Source organism: Colletes gigas, unplaced genomic scaffold (genome assembly GCF_013123115.1).
Source record: "Colletes gigas isolate AHSC1104 unplaced genomic scaffold, ASM1312311v1 Colletes_gigas_Sc00008, whole genome shotgun sequence".
Taxonomy (NCBI): Eukaryota; Metazoa; Arthropoda; class Insecta; order Hymenoptera; family Colletidae; genus Colletes; species Colletes gigas.
The window spans coordinates 4,518,674-4,536,005 of NW_025106637.1; the positions used below are offsets into that span (position 1 = coordinate 4,518,674).

Below are 17,332 nucleotides of genomic sequence, written 5' to 3' on the forward strand. Positions count from 1 at the left end.
TCTGTCGACACGTACGTCGACGATATCCTTTGATATACGCATATTTATGGGCGTATACATTTTCTTGGTTGATATTGTGCGTCAAAACATACACGTAACATGCTATATTTTTCTCTTTGACTGTATTAATGTCTCAGGCGATCGGTACATGTGGTGGTTGGAAATTGTGCTATAAAAGAGGAAACCGAAGACATAAAAACAATTTTATCTCTAAATCGTCCAGCATACGAGTCAGGTGAGCAATCAGTTCTTGACCATTTGTCTAAACGACCACACGTAAGTAGTATGCTCCGACACAGAAGCTGCATGTACTTCGTTGCATAGAACACTTTTATTAAAAAAAAAATATACTTATAAAATTTTTCGTACCCTGAAATTATCAAATTTTTATCATTTGTTAACTAATACTTATATTTTGCATACATACGTGAGATTTTTATTAAAAGGTCTCACGAATGAACTAATAAAGAGTTGTGCGACATGTGTGTTCAAAAATTAATGTCAAATTATTTTCTACCCAATGTCTGCAATATATACATTTTATGATTTATGGTGTAGCATTATTCTGCAAAGTGAGAATTTAATTTGACTATAACATTTATCCGTTTCGTTAACAGTTTTGGAATTTATAAAATGAAAAGTTATGAACAAATTCGAAAATCGATAGGATAGCTTGAAGATTTCTTGCTCGATCACGTGAAAATAATTATACGACAAAATCGTGGCACGTGAATGCTGTAGCAGCACGTGCGATAACGCGTTATATAATTAGAATTGATACAATACGCTCGTCGATGCTTTAATGCAATCTTTATTATATTATTTTTTGTTAAACAAATCAATTCCTTTTTATTTCAGAATTAGAATTAAACATAAATTAGCGCTGGTAGTGTAAATAGTAGAAACAGGTCGAAACTTGATTTCTAATCGTTTTACAAACTTAGTAGCATAATTAACATTAAACGAAATGTTGCACGATTGTTAAATTATAAAAATATTCAGATGATATTTAAAAAAGATAGTTCATACATTACGTATAGAGTATACGTACAATTTTAATATTCGATGGCATAGCTTTTTTGTTTAAAAATAATCAGCGTTTCAATATTCAAGATTTGATACTTTTTCAAATAATTGTAACTTGGGGAAAACATGTTTCGTTGATCACTGTGCGAACACAAATGTATCATCGCTTAATCACTCGCAATACGCATGCACTATCAAATTTATCAACCCGCACAGTGACATAGATTTTAAGATAAAATGGCAAAATATAGATTTCAAGAACAGTCACGTGCATTGCACCTGATTTATTTCTGGAAATAACGGTCATATTATTATCAAGATTATTAATCTTTCTAATTAATTTCTAATTGCAGAGTATACTTTCTAAGAGATAAACTTTAGCACCGAGGAAATGCTGGACATAAAAACGTTTACGTTATTGATTGTACTCGTTTGTTTCGAGAATCAATTAGTGTCAAGCGATGCTGAAGTCGATTATTGTTATTCTACTGCTGTATATCCGTACCTGAACGCTGGTTCAAAAACGGCTTACCATTATATGCATGGCTTGGTTACAAATACCAGTATACCAAGTAAGTATTAAAAACTTCGAAAGAAAAGAATCAATTTTTAAATGACATTGTCTCGAAAATCACGTGTTATGAGACAAAAATTTATGTTACTTTGAGATACTTTTCATACGATCTTATTTCCTGTAGATTGCAAACCAGTACAAATTTGGATGCTGGCAAGACACGGGACTCGTTATCCAGGATCAAATGAGATCAACAGTATAAAAAAGAAATTACCAAAACTACAACGTCGTATCATTAAAAATCACGAAATATATGGAAGTAAGTATGACTTACTGAGAATTATTTAGACCGTATCAAAATGCAAGAATTAAAAGCAGGTCGACGCGCGTCCAACGACTGTGTAAGGTCATTCTTTTTCCGAGAAAAAAAAAGTGTTCTGTGTAGCAACAGTTTAAGGACAAAAAAAACGTACGAATTTTGTAATCCACCTGGGGTGAAAATCGGATTAAAACAAAGAAATCGTAGGAGTTGTTACTAGCATTACCGCTAACAATAAGAATTACAGGCAATCACTCTTCACTCACGATATAACGAGTTTTAAACTGAAGCACTTATGTTATCAGCGCCAAAAATGCCCAGATACAGTGATCACGAATGAAATTATTAATGTTTTATTGTCCCATAGAGCACACGGATGGCATCAACCGCATCTGTTCTTTTAATATTAAGGAGAAACTTTTGTCAGCTGTCCGATCATCGGGGCATGTTCGATTACTCGGACAGCTTATCCGATAGTTGGCAATTTCATACTTCGCTACCAGCATCCTTAGATCGTATAAACCACATATGTTGTACAATTTCGACCGCGACGTCCCCCGATGATACGTTCGATTCGTATCTAAAAAAATTGCCACGCTTATTTGTCAGTGAATTTTTCAATCGTGAATCAGTTCTGCCCATACATTAACACTAAATTGATCCTGTAAGACCACTGATGGACATTGTAAAAATTCAATACACCGTCTTTGACACATTGAGCTTCGTCCACTTTGCCATTTACAGATCTAACGGTTCCAGGCCTACCGCCGATTGAAATATGCCTTTGAAATCGGTATACCGCGGACGTTCGTGTTTTCTTTCGAATCTTTTTCCATTTGTCAAACGCCATTGGCAATATTTGTTTTATATTTGTAAAAAGAACGATGACACCACAGGCGATACGATTATCGCTTGCAAATTTTAATCCACGCGTAAGTGGTAGATAAGTAGCACTAGAAAGTGGAATTAGTATTCCATTGAGGATTTACCATCGTTATCGTTTTTATGCTTATCGTACTCCTTCGCGTTAAGAGTTTACTTAAAACAAGTACTTTATCGCTATTACTTCTCAGTACTCTATATCTTCAGTTAATTTTTTTATATTTATTTCTAGACGGCAGTCTGTGTAAATCAGACATAGAACATTTAAAGGCGTGGGAAGTAGATTCAACCCTTAGCAAGGACAGACAAAAGTACTTGACGAAGCAAGGCGAAGAAGATCTAAGATCAATAGCGGCAAGATACAGCAATTATTTCCCTATACTTTTGCAATCTGATTCAGTTTACGAGGAAAGAAGCAGATACAAAGTGAGTTTTCATTAACGTTTGCATTGATACCAGTTATCGATGAAAATTATTCAGGTTTTCATCTTTATTTTTATATAGTTCAGAACGACTGATACCGAACGAACCATAAATAGCATGAAGTTTTTCATCGATGGTCTCTTTGGTAATATGTCCAACATCGACACGGATATAGTGCCAACGGATGAAGATACTTTATTACAGGTTCATAAGAATATATAATTATCGATATTTAACGTAACCGTTTATTTTCATTGCGTTAAAGTATACTTTATTTTCAGCTTTATAAAACCTGTAAACCATGGTTGGATTCGAAGCGTAACTCATCGATGAACTTCGAAGTTGAAGCTTTTGTGAATGGTTCGGTAATGAATCAAACGATTCATGAAGTCAGTCAACGTTTAGGATTTGCAGATGATCTTCCCTTTGGTACGGAACGCTATATTATAAATAATTTGCGTCGAAAAAGGTTCGTTGTTCGATTAATCCATTTGTTGCAGACTCTGTTTCGACTATGTACACTGCATGCACCTTTGAAAGAGCTTGGTTCGTCGATAAACTGTCTCCATGGTGCGCTGCTTTTACAAAGGAATCGCTAAAAGTGTTCGAATACGAGGAAGATCTTTACTATTATTATTACTCCAGTTATGGTCGTGAATTGAGCGACAAGATTGGGTGCACAACGTTGCAGGACATGTTCAATCATTTCCTGTAAGTTTTTGGTTCAGTGTTTCCGTTATTCAGCTTTTATCTCAAACTCTGTGTTTTAAATATTTTAGGAAATTGGAGAAGGGTGATTCGAATGACGAACCATACGGTGTCTTTTACTTCACACACAGCACATCGCTTCAGTTGCTCTTCAGAACGATGGGATTTGCAGAAGACACGATACCTTTGAAAGCTTCGAATTACGAAGCCATGAAAAATAACAGAAAATGGCGCACCAGTCATCTCGTGCCATTTGCCGCAAATATAGCAGCTGTCTTTTACAGGTACGATTTTTCAATTCGTGTATTTTTACGATATTTTACTTAATTTTCCCACCATTGTTGCTTTCAGATGCGATTCTTCGAATAAAGTGAGATTTTATCTAAACGAGAAACCTTTGTATTTGGAGGGCTGTGATTCAGGTGTTTGCGATTGGGAATATTTAAAGGAGACATTGGGAAACACTGCGTTCAATTGTAACATTGACTTTTGTAAACAATGAAAATACTGTGCATATTGCGCGAACAATGACTGTGACTTTTAAGTTATAATTTATAATTTTAATACTTTAGAAACCAATTTTAATTTATTAGCAAATTCATTAAAATTCATTTTATATTTGACGTGTTTCTTTTATCGTTTACACATTTAGGGAAGACGTTGACTAAAAGTTTGCCTTTATCCTTAAAAATAGTAAGATTAAATGTCCCATTTTAGCCAATTTTTCCCAACTTCTCTTTACCTTCAAAATGTTTCCTTCTAACTCCTTTCTTCACTTTCGTTAGAATGTATTTTACACTCGTGTTTTCGTACATCGTTCTTAATATACGATCCAAAGATTGCGCACTCTAACAGTTTTCATGGTCAAACTAAATCCATTCATTTTGAAATTTCAAAAGCAAATTACATAAGAAGGTATATTACAGTAACAGCAAAAATGATTGGTGTTGAAGTGAGTACCGAGCATGTCAAGTGTGCCTTTGTCAGCGATTGTGTTGATGAAATTACAGTGTCATAACGTGTCATATGCATGTGTGTTCATGTTTGAAGCAACGAAGCTCGACGACCTTATATTACTGTCGCATAAGCTAGCGTGATGAACGATGGGGCTTATACGTTATAACACATTACAATTTAATGACATTTAGTTGGGATTGATATAACAATTTGCCATCTCCTTGTGGTCGGCTAATCTCACTATTATCGCTTTATCAGTTAATCAATTATCAATGTGGGAACAACATTATTTAACCACCACCAATTTTTGTTACTCATTTGATTGATATTTCATGTTAAACGTTAACAATTTAAAATAACCAACTTTTAATTAAATTTAATCTCATTTAGATATCGAACTTGAAATACATTTATGCATTTATGATTTACTATTCTCTGCAGGTATTATACAGATTCGATGAACGTTGTTGTAGTATGCAAAACACATTATGATCGTAATTTCAATTTTAGCAAACATTGTATGGTTTCGCAGAGTAGCAATTGCATAGAATATACAGGTGCGATGCAACGAAGCTTAACGACCTTATGTCAATGCCATCTAAACTACCGTGACGATTTGGTGACCACGATTGTAGATGTATACTCAAATAATGCAGTACGTAATAATTTAACACTCAGGATTTTATTACGTGGCAAACGCGGACATCATTACGATTGCATAATATAATATTACGTTAAAATACGTGTCAACGAGTACAGTGATACTTATAATAATTATATCACAATGATATCACTAAAAATTTCATTCAATATTTATTATTATATTCATAATAATTACTGTTTATCGAATTAAATAAATAACAGTATTCAGTATTTTATAGCGTGTGTAGAGATCATGTTTAAAATTATAAGAAGTTCGTGGAAGAATTCCACAACAAGTACAGCATAATAATTCGTCTGCAACCAAGGATAGCACTATCGTAGTTACTTACGTCATAGAACAAAAATCACGGTGACGAATTGACGGATCTAACAGGACATTTTGCTGTTCGTACTTTAAAGATATTAATAAATGATAATTGTATAGCAGAACAAGAATGAATGATATGTAAAGCTCCTTCTCATATTAAAAGATTTACTGTGGGCTATTTTGATCACTCTACCGAAGAAAGGAAATTAATGACACCTAGAAGGGAACAAGTGATAATTACACGCATAAGGATAGGACATTCTAGAATGACTCACTCTTGCTTATTGTCACGAAACACTGCACCTATATCTGATAAGTGCTCCGAGAGAATGACAATTGAACACCTCGTGATAACCTGTTCCAAATACTACAGGACATTTACAGGTCATTAAATAAAAAAAAAAGAGGCTAATTGTCAAAATTAAATAGTCCTGGATCTCTTTATTTCAAATTTTTATATCTCCCCCCAAAAACCGAAACAAAAATATACATCGCTTCCTGTAAATAATTCTTATTCTATTGAATTTTATTTTAGGCAAATTCAAGTCTCTTTTATCGAGAATTAATTTTCAAACTTCAAGGAGTAACCAGTTTTTAAATCTTGTTTCCCAAAGTTAAGCCTCGAAATATAAAGAATTTTTTTATTCGCGTTTAAAAATTTCTATTTTCCGGGTGGTAATGCAAGAACAGAGGGTTTTTAACGAGCCATATTAATGTGACTTAGGGGTTCTGTTTCGCGTTTCGTACGCCCTTTATATCGATCGTGCGTGCCCGAAGTAACGAACCTTTATGATTTTATGTTGCTCACGAAATACTATGCTGTACCGGGAAAGGATCAAATGCTGCAATCCGTAATACACTATTCAAGGGGACTCTATGGCTGGAACTGTACGACTTTTACACACAATATACGGTAGAAGCAACGAAGCTCGACGACCTTACGGCAGTGCCACACGAGCTACCGCCTCGAAAGGTGGTCGCGATCGGCATACCGACTGGTGTACGTTGCATTTGACGCTCTTTTCACGGTTCGCTTATATTTTAAGCGGTGATACGGTGTAAGTTTCCGCGGCATAATTGCACGAATTAAACCAGAATCAACGAGGCTCGTCGCTCGCGATCGGTTGTCCCTCGAATCGCGAACTTCTCTAAAATCCGTTCGATCGTACGTTTCTCTCGAGAAAAAAAGGAGCGCAGACACGATATTCCTGCGAATAATCGAACGGTACTCGTCGAACCGATCGTTTCGAACGGCATCGAGCAGCAATCTTCGTTCGAAGGACAATGTAAATGTTAAAAAAACGATCGTTCGCTCGGTAGATCGATCGCGATTCGTGTGTCGAGCATCGTTCAAACTGATTTAATTCGTGTTTAACATAATAAGAGGTCAACGTACTTTACCGATCGAGTAAAAGTGAAAAGTTGCTAGTGTGAATCGTACTCTCTCTTTTCAGCCTTTTATCTAGGTTCTCGTGCTCGATTTAATGCGCCTAAACAGGGCGTGAAGTCAAACATCAAGTTTCATCTTTACGGTAAATTCTCAATTAATATACAGTTTTATACTTTTCTTTGTAACCATCGATTTCCATTTTCGTATGCTGATTATTTGTCATTGATATGAAGTTCGTTTAGTTTATTATGCGTATATTTAATAAACAATATAAACTCCGTGTAACGAGTGTAACGTGAACCACAATATTTCCTTAAAATTGTGCACGAGTACAGTGTTGAAAAATATTTAAGGTAGGTCATGGGAGTCAGCCAGTGCAATGCAGTGGTGTCATTACGGGCAACAAAATTTATCTCATTCGGCATTCCACTAAGCGCCGCTTACGCATCTAGGAGGAATTTCATTTGAATAAATAAACCCACCCGTGAATAATTAAATCGTTGAATGGTAGCAACAAGGATCGCCAAGCGTGACGTCGACGTCCTACTTTTGTTCCCAATTATCAAGCACAGGTTACTGTCCACCGTTATTTATTACGCGGTGGTAAACTGTCCTGTTCTTCGTCGCGACCGGCGATGACTGGTTGCTGTAATCGAACAAAAATAAACAGGGAATTACACTGATAACGAATCAACGAGGAAAACATTCGAGGCTTCGTTCGATCGAACGTCGAATTATTTACGTTTAAAAATGTTCACTCTCGACTTGAAATTCAAATTAAGGAGAAATGGTTTCGTTCGTGGCAGCAAGGTTGAAGATACGCGACGCAGAATTATTATAGTTTTGTAGTAAAATGAAATCAGTACTGGCCGTACACGGCACTTGATACTTGCGGACACGAGACATTAACAATAAGTAGGCCAAGTAGACTTATTAGACTGAAAGAAGGCTTTGCTAATCGAGTCACTGCCTATTACATTATCCTCAACGATACTTACTCTTAAATTGTTCTTTTAACCGGATCCCGCCTTCATGGGTTCTTAATGATTCCTCGAAAATTTTATTCGAGCAGCTTCATCGTGCATAAAAAATTACCAAAATCATTTGCACGTAACGATCGGTAACTTTCTGATTCGTTAGCGTACTTTGGAAAATTAAAATCCTGGAATTTTTAGAACCTGTTAATAGAACGTTAACTCTTTAGTTCGTAAATTCAGCGGCGTTGGAAGTGTACGAACTCAAAATAATCTTTGCGAAACAGTCGACGCGAATTAACAGTTCGAGGTGCAAATTTGAACCAGGTGTCCTGATAACAGGAAGACAAACGTTACGGTTGAGAATCGGTTGCAAAAGTAATCGCATCACGACGTCTAACGCTTCAGCAAAACTTGTTTCTTGCCCGGGAATTATGCAATATGGCCGCTCGTGCGCGTAATGCGTGAACACATCTTAACTTTCACATTCATATTTCGCATCTATCCTTAACCTTGATGAACTATTAGTATCTGTTGCACGCAATTCCCAAAGCAGCTCTTTTCGAGCTACAGACCGAGGAAATCTGTCGAACGACAATTTTGTCGACGAAGCGAATGATATTTCGAAGCATCGAAACGATACGAAATTAGATAAATAATTTTAAATAAATATTCACGGGTCTGTTAGAAACGATGTTGATTCATTAAGTTAGTGCGTGTGTTGAGTTATTGATTATATAAGTCTTAAGGACGCCAAGGATAATTTGCTCTTTGTTTTTTCATTATAGCCATGAAAAATAAGAAACTAATAAATATCCTTCTGGTTATATAAGAACAATTTCACGTTTAGTTGGTTACAATTTACAACGTTCGTAGTAACATGTGACATCAGCAGAGGAAAATGTAGGTTTATTTGCTCGTTGTACTTCGACTATACGAAGCGTTCTATGTGTTCATAAAATGCATACACGTACAGGGCTTTATATTTTAATAACTAGCGTAAAATAAATCCTCGATAACTTTGGTAAAAAAAATTCGAAATATTTGTTTCGAAAATTATAATCGATTTTCGTATTTTCAGGTCCGATAATGGCTTCTAAAATGAACGTTTCCGTGTTGTTGGTGATTTTTTTAATAAATCTTGTATACACGCGCGATATTGACTATTGTTTCGCGGACGAAAACGACCCGTACTTGTACGTGGCCACCAAAACTGCCTACCATTTCGTTCACGCCGGTAAAACTCGGTTTCAAGATGTACCAAGTAAGTGATCCATAAATAATAAATTGAAATTCTTCGAACACACAGGATCGAACGTGTTCCGATAATCTGTCGATTGTTTCGTAGACTGTCAAGCAGAGCAAATTTGGATGCTCGCCACTCACGGCACACGTTGCCCATCGGAAATGGAAATCGCTGATATGCTCACATTAACGGAAATACAGAGCCAGATAATTAACAATCACGAAACACGGAAAAGTGAGTAGATTTCTCTACGCAATTTTAACAACGATTTAAATAGAAATAAATAGAAATTTATTCGTCTTGCAAGCTAACTGGACAGCTCCTTAAAAATTCTTAAAGTAGGTTTATTGCACGGTAATGAAACTTAAGAGTAAAAACTACTTCCTTTGCAGTGGAAGCAAGTAAACCAGTCCGCCGCTAATTCAGGTCATTGACACTTTTTCGTATCGATCTTTGCTACGCGTCGTTTTACGTATTGATCAATAGACACATTCCTAGCACTGTACCTTAGATTTATGGATTTGTCGTATAAGGTCTGTCTCTCTAAATTAGAACACGCTTATCGTCGATATTAAACTTTTCTCGTTACGCGATCGTTCTGTCCAAATGTATTTTTGTAACGCGCGAGCAGCGACGTTTCGCGATCGATCCGTGCATCCTTCCCGTACTTCTTTTGTCCCGCAGACGGTCACATATGCGACAGGGACTTGGAAAACTTGAAAAGATGGAAGACGGACGCTTACCTTGTAATGGAAAGGGCGGAAGTTTTGACACCGCAAGGCGTCGAAGATATGAAATTGCTCGCGAGACGATTGCACAGCCATTTCCCTCAGCTTCTGCAACAGAGCAGCGAGAACATAACGCCAGAAAATTATGTGGTACTCGCAATCGTTAAAAATAAAAATCGTCAAGTAGCGACGATTCTCACGTTATAAATAAATTGTGTTCAGTTTAAAACCATCGATGGCCGCGACAGCATGGGATCGTTCATGGACGGACTGTTCGGGGACAGAAATGCAGTAAACGCGGAAGAACTTTCCGCGAACGACACTTTGCTTTCTGTAAGTAATTAAGATCGCGATAACGACGAGTTAGGTAAAAGAGTTCTTACGAAAACGTGTTCCTCTTACGTAATTATTACCAACACAAAATCTGTTGATATACCTTTAAATTCTAAATTTCAATTTTCCCCAAGATTTTCGCTCCAATGTCCAGACTCGCAGCATCTGAATTTTCGAAATGATTTCGTCGCGGTTAAAGTGAAATGCGATTTCTAACACTGTTCTTCCAGGCATATAAAACATGCAACACGTGGGGCAACGAGTACAATAACATTTCCACCGAAGTCGTGAGCAAATTTGAGGAACAGCCGCAATTCCAGAACCTTATACAGAACGTCAGTCGTCGCCTCGGTTATCTATACAATATCTCGAAACGTGAGTCGCGTTCACGCCTCGGATGTACAAAATTTTTACGAGCATCACGAAGTATATCACCCTTTTAGGTTCAATCCTAACGATGTACGACATTTGTCGTTACGAAAAGGCTTGGGCAGTGTCGAAACTTTCTCCCTGGTGTGCTGTTTTCAGCAAAGAGGAGCTCCGCGTGCTGGAGTATCGCGAGGATCTTTACTACTATTACAAAGCCGGATATGGACGCGCAATCAATGCGCAGCTAGGATGTACGCTGTTGCAAGACATGATGAATCACTTTTGGTAACTATTGTTTTTTGTCTCTTGAGCGAAATTTCCTTCCACTTTCGCTAATCGTGTAACGACCCCCTCATTGCTACGTAATGCTACTAAATTTTCTCAATTTACGTTATTTCTATGCCGGTGATTGCATGTAATGTCCTTTCAGGAAAATGGAAAAGAACACAGATTCCGTCGAGCCGGAGGGCATATTTTACTTCAGCGATATTATAAGTCTGCAGAATCTCCTGACTACGTTGAACATAAATAAAGATCATATGCAACTGACTCCTTTCAATTACGACGACATGGCGAAACGTCAATGGCGGACTTCTTTCATTTCACCATTCGCAGCGAATTTTGTCGCGGTGTTCTACAAGTAAGTTCAGTTCAGCCAAGAATTGGATTTGGAAATAGTTAAAGTTCATTTAAACATTCTTCACTGGTTTCACTTTTCATTTATTGATTGCTGATACAAGTAAAGTTGTTAAATTTCGTTCGTATGCTGGAAATGCTGTCTCGAATAAGACATTAACTTCACGATTCCTCGACGTTTTAATGGGGTTCCCTTCGCCCAAAAAATACGATCCAAGCGTAAATTTATCGCGTGTTTTTCAAAGTTCCATCGCGAGCTTGATATCGCGTTAACTGACGTTGACTAATGCTCTCAATAACACGGTAGCCCGAAATGGAATGGTTTAAAATCACGAACGTCCGAGGAAAATGGACAACGGTTGGCCATAATCATCAGCCGCATCTATTTTTGTTCACAGATGCGATGGCAATAGTCAACCAAACAAGGTCATGTTTTACTTGGCCGAGAAGCTGGTCCTGCTCGATGGATGCGACGTAGGGCTTTGCGACTGGGAATATTTCAAACAAAAGTTCAGTCCAGTTATTAATCAATGCAATCTCAATGTTTGCTGGAACGAGAATAACGTGTCAGCCATCGTTCCAAATATCATTCTCATTTTCGTTTTATGCTTTTCTCTAGTATTCATCAGGAAATAAAAAAAAAGCACACACATATCAATGTTAAATATCATCGGGTAGAATATTTCCTGACATTAAAAATTGCGCTTCGCGAATATTCCGCTGTGCTTTCAAATCGCCAAAGATGTATATTTAATGTCTTTACTTTCCTATTTTACTGCTGTATACGTAATTTATAAACATTTATCGTTGTCTATCGTCATCCTCATTTGTTTATATTCCACGGATACGTACGCGGATAAGTTGTATATTATTTATGCCATCCTTCTTTTTAATAACGTCCGTCCGACTCATAGTGGTTGCACAACTACACGCAGAACACAACTTTTGCTATCACACTATCTTACATGAAATTTAAAAGCTTTCACCGTTTACGATACGATTTAATGTAAAGTTCCGAATATTAAGCTTCTCTCCTTTTGTAACGTCGTATATTTTGTTCGTTTATATGTAACGTGATGTTTCATTCTTGAATAAAATATTATAAGAAACAAACGATTACTTAAATAAACGCGGGCCTCGCTGTATGCGTGCTAAAAAATACCTCATTGTGATAAATAGAATATATTTTATTAACAACAGTAAGAGTAATTAAAATTTAACGAATTAACCAAAACGTAAATCCTTTGAACGAACAAAACTAAATAATAGTTATTTATAGATGATTGCAGATGACCGTGCTACGCTGTGTATTAATTTCGAAAAGATCTTTTATTTTTTTTTTTTTCAAACACGTGACCTTACATCCAGTTTACACAATTACGGGTAATAGCGTTAATAAAATTATCATAATTGTAGGAATAATGAATCTTCAAGGATCATCTGCAAAATTCTAGGCTATGGTCAATAAAATTTGCATTGGGCGTGCAAATTACTGATAAATTGAAGACACTGCCAATTAGAATCAATTGGTTACTCCGCCTGCGTGTCGTTTGCAGGTGAAGTTCATTAACAAATGAATTCATCGATGCTGTTTAAACGTTTGCTTAATTAAAAAGCAGCGTGAATGCTTTAGTCTTTCATTTATAATGATGTTAGTACGGCGTAGAGAATAGTAAAAATAATTCAAAAGTAATCAGATAAAAGAAATTAAATGAAGGAATATCGATGATAAAAAGCAACGATAGAGTAGATTAGAAAATTATGTTTAGTAATACTAGCGATGCATCTCTCGATATCTAACATACATTTCACCTAATTGATTCTGTTATTATAGAATAAAGGCATCTTTTTTATGCTCATTTGATCCAAAGGAATGAGTAAGTGAATACAATACTGGTATAATAAATAATATACCAGCAATGAGTATTTATTATTTATTCAGTATTTTCAAAAATATATAAAAATATATCCTCAAAATCCTACACACTTTCGAGAAAAAAAATTGGATGCAAGGTCTACTCTTACTTTAAGAGTATTAATCTTGATTTTCGTCTTATTTTGGCCTCTAGAATTTCTCATTAATATTTTTTCCCAGGAGTGGTCGAACACCCTGTATACAATGATGTACGAAGTGTCTTTTTTTATACAAAACATTAACGCGCGTACGTATCAATTACTCTGTAATCAGATGAAACATTTGAAGAGGTACGTAAATTCTATCGTATGAATTAAACATGCATATCTTGCATGACGGTAATGCCACAGTTGGCACATATGAAATTGTTGCGTGAAAAAGTAACGCGAGCAAGAACGTTTATTGCATTCAGTCAATCGTCGACTTTCTACTTGCAGTTAAGGCGCTACTGCTATTCAAATTTACAGTACAGGTTAAAAAGAACAAAAAAAATACGAAATTTACGATTCTGTATCGGCTACAGATGTAAGTATTGCAACGTTGAACTCTAAACTTTAAGTAGAACGTAATCGAGCGCGCACACACACGACTATGAAAATTAATTCCGAATGTTTTAGAATTTTTATGTCATCGGTTAAATAAAGGAATTATCTCATGAAGACTACTTTAATACTATCAACGCTCCTTTTGACGATGCAGGAAATGAGTCATTCGAAATACTTGACACCCACCAGTCGTATACTCGAGGATGTTCTTCGGGCGACAAAACCTTTGGATGTGCAATTTGTTATCCAGGATCTCGTCGGTGGGAAACGCGACATCATCGACGAGATCTACAAATCTGTGTCACGAACTTTGCCTACGAGTTGCATTTCCTTGAACGAGACAATTCCGACGGAATTGCCGTCGTTTCGAGCGCATTGCTCAACATTAATTATATACGTCTACGTTTCAAAAACTACACCAGACGTTCGGGGAGAAAACGACATAGTGCGCGTCATCATATACGATGATAATCGTCCAAAAGTTTTGCTGATAACCGTTCTGGAGGAAGAAAACAACGATTTCGAGTCGCTTCTGAAGGAAATGTGGAGGATGAAGATCCTCCACGCGATGATTTTAGAACTATCGGAATCTAACGGGGACGTGACTGCAATGAGGATTCATCAGTACAATCCATTTATAAATGTCTACGACCGACACTCGTATTCGTCGAGTACGCGATGGTTCTCCAACGAAATGACAAATCTCCATGGTTATCCAATACGCGTCCACATTACCCTCCGATTAGGCCACGCGTATGTGAGGAGGAGTAAAGATGGGTATCCTTTGTATTATCGTGGCACGGATGTGAAATTTTTAAACATACTTTCTCGTACCTTGAACTTCACCGTCGTTATGGTTCCCTCTACGGAAGTACTGGCGCCTGTGAAAGAAGGAGCTGCTGAATTTGTGATAACGTCACTTCCTTTGATCGTAACCAACTACACGTCAGACCTTGCTTACACTTTGCCTGTAAAATTCGAAAAATGGTGCCCGACCATGTTCGTTACGTACAACCACAAAACCTACATGGCGCGAGCCTTCGTTGGGATAATTCTAAACTACGTGATCGTTTTTATAATCTGGGTGACATCGATTCTTATGAAATTCGATTTGAACCAGTGGCAGCCGCTCAAGATCTTTGGACTGATAATCTTCATTTCCGTACCAATGAAGCCTATGGCGCACGCCGAAAAAATCATGTTCATCGTCAGCATATTGGTTTCCTACATCTACACGTCGAATTTGTACGCGGATTTGACCACCGCGTACATGTACGTCATGAACGAGGTCGAGTACAAGAATTTCGAGGAGTTCGACAAATCCGGCTTAGTTCCCGTCGTCAGGAGTCAGCTTTTTAACGCAACATTCTATAACGACGACCAGGCCTTCGTCAGATTGAAGAAAAAGGCGATAACCACGGATTCGCTGATCGGGTGTATGAACACCATGATAGACCACAAGAATGTTAGTTGCTTCTTGGAGGTGACGGAGATAAATGCACTGATTCATCTTGATAGGTACAAGAGTCCACCGACTGTAAAGATCTGCAAGCACCTTTGTTACGCGAACCCACCGAATATATATTATTTTAATCAACACTCACCGTACAGAGGTGTCGTCACGGAAATTGTAATACGCGTGGAGGCATCAGGTATTCGAAAGATGTGGATCAATAATGATATCGGTAAGATGAAACGGACGAAGAAACAGATGAACGTTGGTACTAATCACCACAGTCTCGTGTTGAGTCTTGTTTATATTCTAACGTGCGGGTTTGTAACCTCGACATTAGCGCTTGTTGGCGAAATTATGATGTTTCGTTTGAAAAATAAGAAGCAAATGCCGGAATGACTTTTATTCTTAGTTTATTAGATTCGCGAAGCAACGAATTTGTGACTCGTTTCGTTTAAAATATATGCGTGGCTTGGAAATATAGTATCTTGGTATTTCTCTGATATCGTAGTTAGAAACTTTTAGCTTTTCGAAATTTAATTATTGGCTCACATGTGAAATCACATGCCCATTTATTTTATCGGTGATTTTAAAGCAAGCAGTGTACAAAAACTATTTTAGAATTTTATATTAGGGCGTGGCATATAGTTAAAAATTCGTGTTTATTGAAATTTACGTTTTTAACTTAATACAAGGTATTACGTAATCGCAAAATTATTTCATCGATTCGAGATAATTTGACACAGTAGCCAGTAGAATACACGTACGGGTGCAGTTTCTTTTTCGTATTTTACGACTGTGGGTGTTTATTTATAAGTATGGAAATAATCTAATATTAGGACCTTAGAACTTAATGATCCTGTACTTTAGCTGTGTCTTGAAACGCCAACTTATTTTCAGCATGTTTGACCTCATTGCATTGCTGTAGGATTTGTCTATGAAAATAAAGCACGTTAACAAATTACGTATTGTAAATGAATAATTTTAATGTATATCGATTACTGCACACTAATCACGTGCAATTTTGTCGAAATTGGTTTCGTTTTTCAATTAGTATCACAATCACAGATAATTCTATAAAATAAAATAAAACAATCACACGTGTGTAATTATAGTTCCTTTTCAATGGATCAAATCACGTGTAAATATTAACTATGAATTAAGTATGTATATAATTTTTGTAATATATAGTTTAATTATAGTTAAATTGAGGCACTACAGAAAACCCTCATTAGCGTTGAAAACCGTAAAATTTTTAAATATAATTTATTCGTATCTATCGCCGCAAAATCTTATATATATTGCATTGTTGACTAACGTTGGCTCGAAAATATTTATCTTACTTATTTACTGATATTATATTTTGGGACGAAAGTAAGTTTAACGTTCTTGGATCTGATAGACGGAAATTGATGTGACATAAACCTAGCCAAGGACTTGGAATGTTAAATCTCAGATTAAATATGGAACGCAGCAGCGCATGTTTCATAGTTTCGTGGCATATTTCACCGGTAGTAACGAGTCAATTAAGTTTTCCTTTATTTTGGATAGGAACAAATACCTAGACATCATTTCAAAAAGAATTGCTAATATAAGAGAACGGATGAAAAATAAAATAAATTATAGCTTCTTTGAGTCTCATTTTCTTCGACCTACTTAATCTTATTGTGTTTCAGTTATGTAAGTAAAAATTCTAGAAACCTATTCTAAAGTGTGTCTAAATTTTAAAATTAGTCGGTTAATGTTCGAAAACTTTTTGATTTGTCGCGTTTCTCTCGGAGGCAAAGTGCCTTTGAGGAGCGTGATAAAAGTTTTAGATCACTGACCGACTATTTTAAAATTTGAACACGTTCACGCGTGGGTTTTCAGAGTTTTGACTTACTTAAGTAGAACTTAAAAACTTTTAATTCCCGTTTCTCAATCACAATGTTTTAAATGGAATTT

At 36.4% G+C, this 17,332-nt stretch overlaps 3 protein-coding genes across 5 annotated transcripts; all 3 read left to right on the plus strand.

The window, feature by feature from the left end:
- Nucleotides 1–186: 186 nt before the first annotated feature.
- On the plus strand, nucleotides 187–4,403 carry LOC122396824 (multiple inositol polyphosphate phosphatase 1-like). Of its 3 annotated transcripts, none has more exons than XM_043395525.1 (9): nucleotides 187–235; nucleotides 1,380–1,598; nucleotides 1,725–1,859; nucleotides 2,974–3,167; nucleotides 3,246–3,368; nucleotides 3,446–3,593; nucleotides 3,665–3,875; nucleotides 3,944–4,156; nucleotides 4,224–4,403. In XM_043395525.1, the coding sequence occupies exons 2-9, from the start codon at nucleotides 1,418–1,420 to the stop codon at nucleotides 4,372–4,374; spliced, it is 1,356 nt and encodes a 451-aa protein (XP_043251460.1). In that variant the 5' UTR covers nucleotides 187–235; nucleotides 1,380–1,417; the 3' UTR covers nucleotides 4,375–4,403. The 3 variants fall into 3 exon arrangements, with proteins under 3 accessions (XP_043251460.1, XP_043251461.1, XP_043251459.1); XM_043395526.1 differs by lacking the exon at nucleotides 187–235 and adding an exon at nucleotides 257–276; XM_043395524.1 differs by lacking the exon at nucleotides 187–235 and adding an exon at nucleotides 1,266–1,289 and having other exon boundaries at nucleotides 1,382–1,598.
- Nucleotides 4,404–6,751: 2,348 nt separating this feature from the next.
- On the plus strand, nucleotides 6,752–12,604 carry LOC122396778 (multiple inositol polyphosphate phosphatase 1-like). The gene is made up of 10 exons (XM_043395440.1): nucleotides 6,752–6,857; nucleotides 7,254–7,331; nucleotides 9,245–9,427; nucleotides 9,512–9,643; nucleotides 10,094–10,287; nucleotides 10,360–10,470; nucleotides 10,701–10,845; nucleotides 10,914–11,124; nucleotides 11,270–11,479; nucleotides 11,874–12,604. The coding sequence occupies exons 3-10, from the start codon at nucleotides 9,253–9,255 to the stop codon at nucleotides 12,109–12,111; spliced, it is 1,416 nt and encodes a 471-aa protein (XP_043251375.1). The 5' UTR covers nucleotides 6,752–6,857; nucleotides 7,254–7,331; nucleotides 9,245–9,252; the 3' UTR covers nucleotides 12,112–12,604.
- Nucleotides 12,605–14,083: 1,479 nt separating this feature from the next.
- LOC122396985 lies at nucleotides 14,084–15,787 on the plus strand. Its single transcript, XM_043395785.1, has one exon. It carries the CDS (start codon nucleotides 14,084–14,086, stop codon nucleotides 15,785–15,787), a length of 1,704 nt encoding a protein of 567 aa, XP_043251720.1.
- Nucleotides 15,788–17,332: the final 1,545 nt, after the last annotated feature.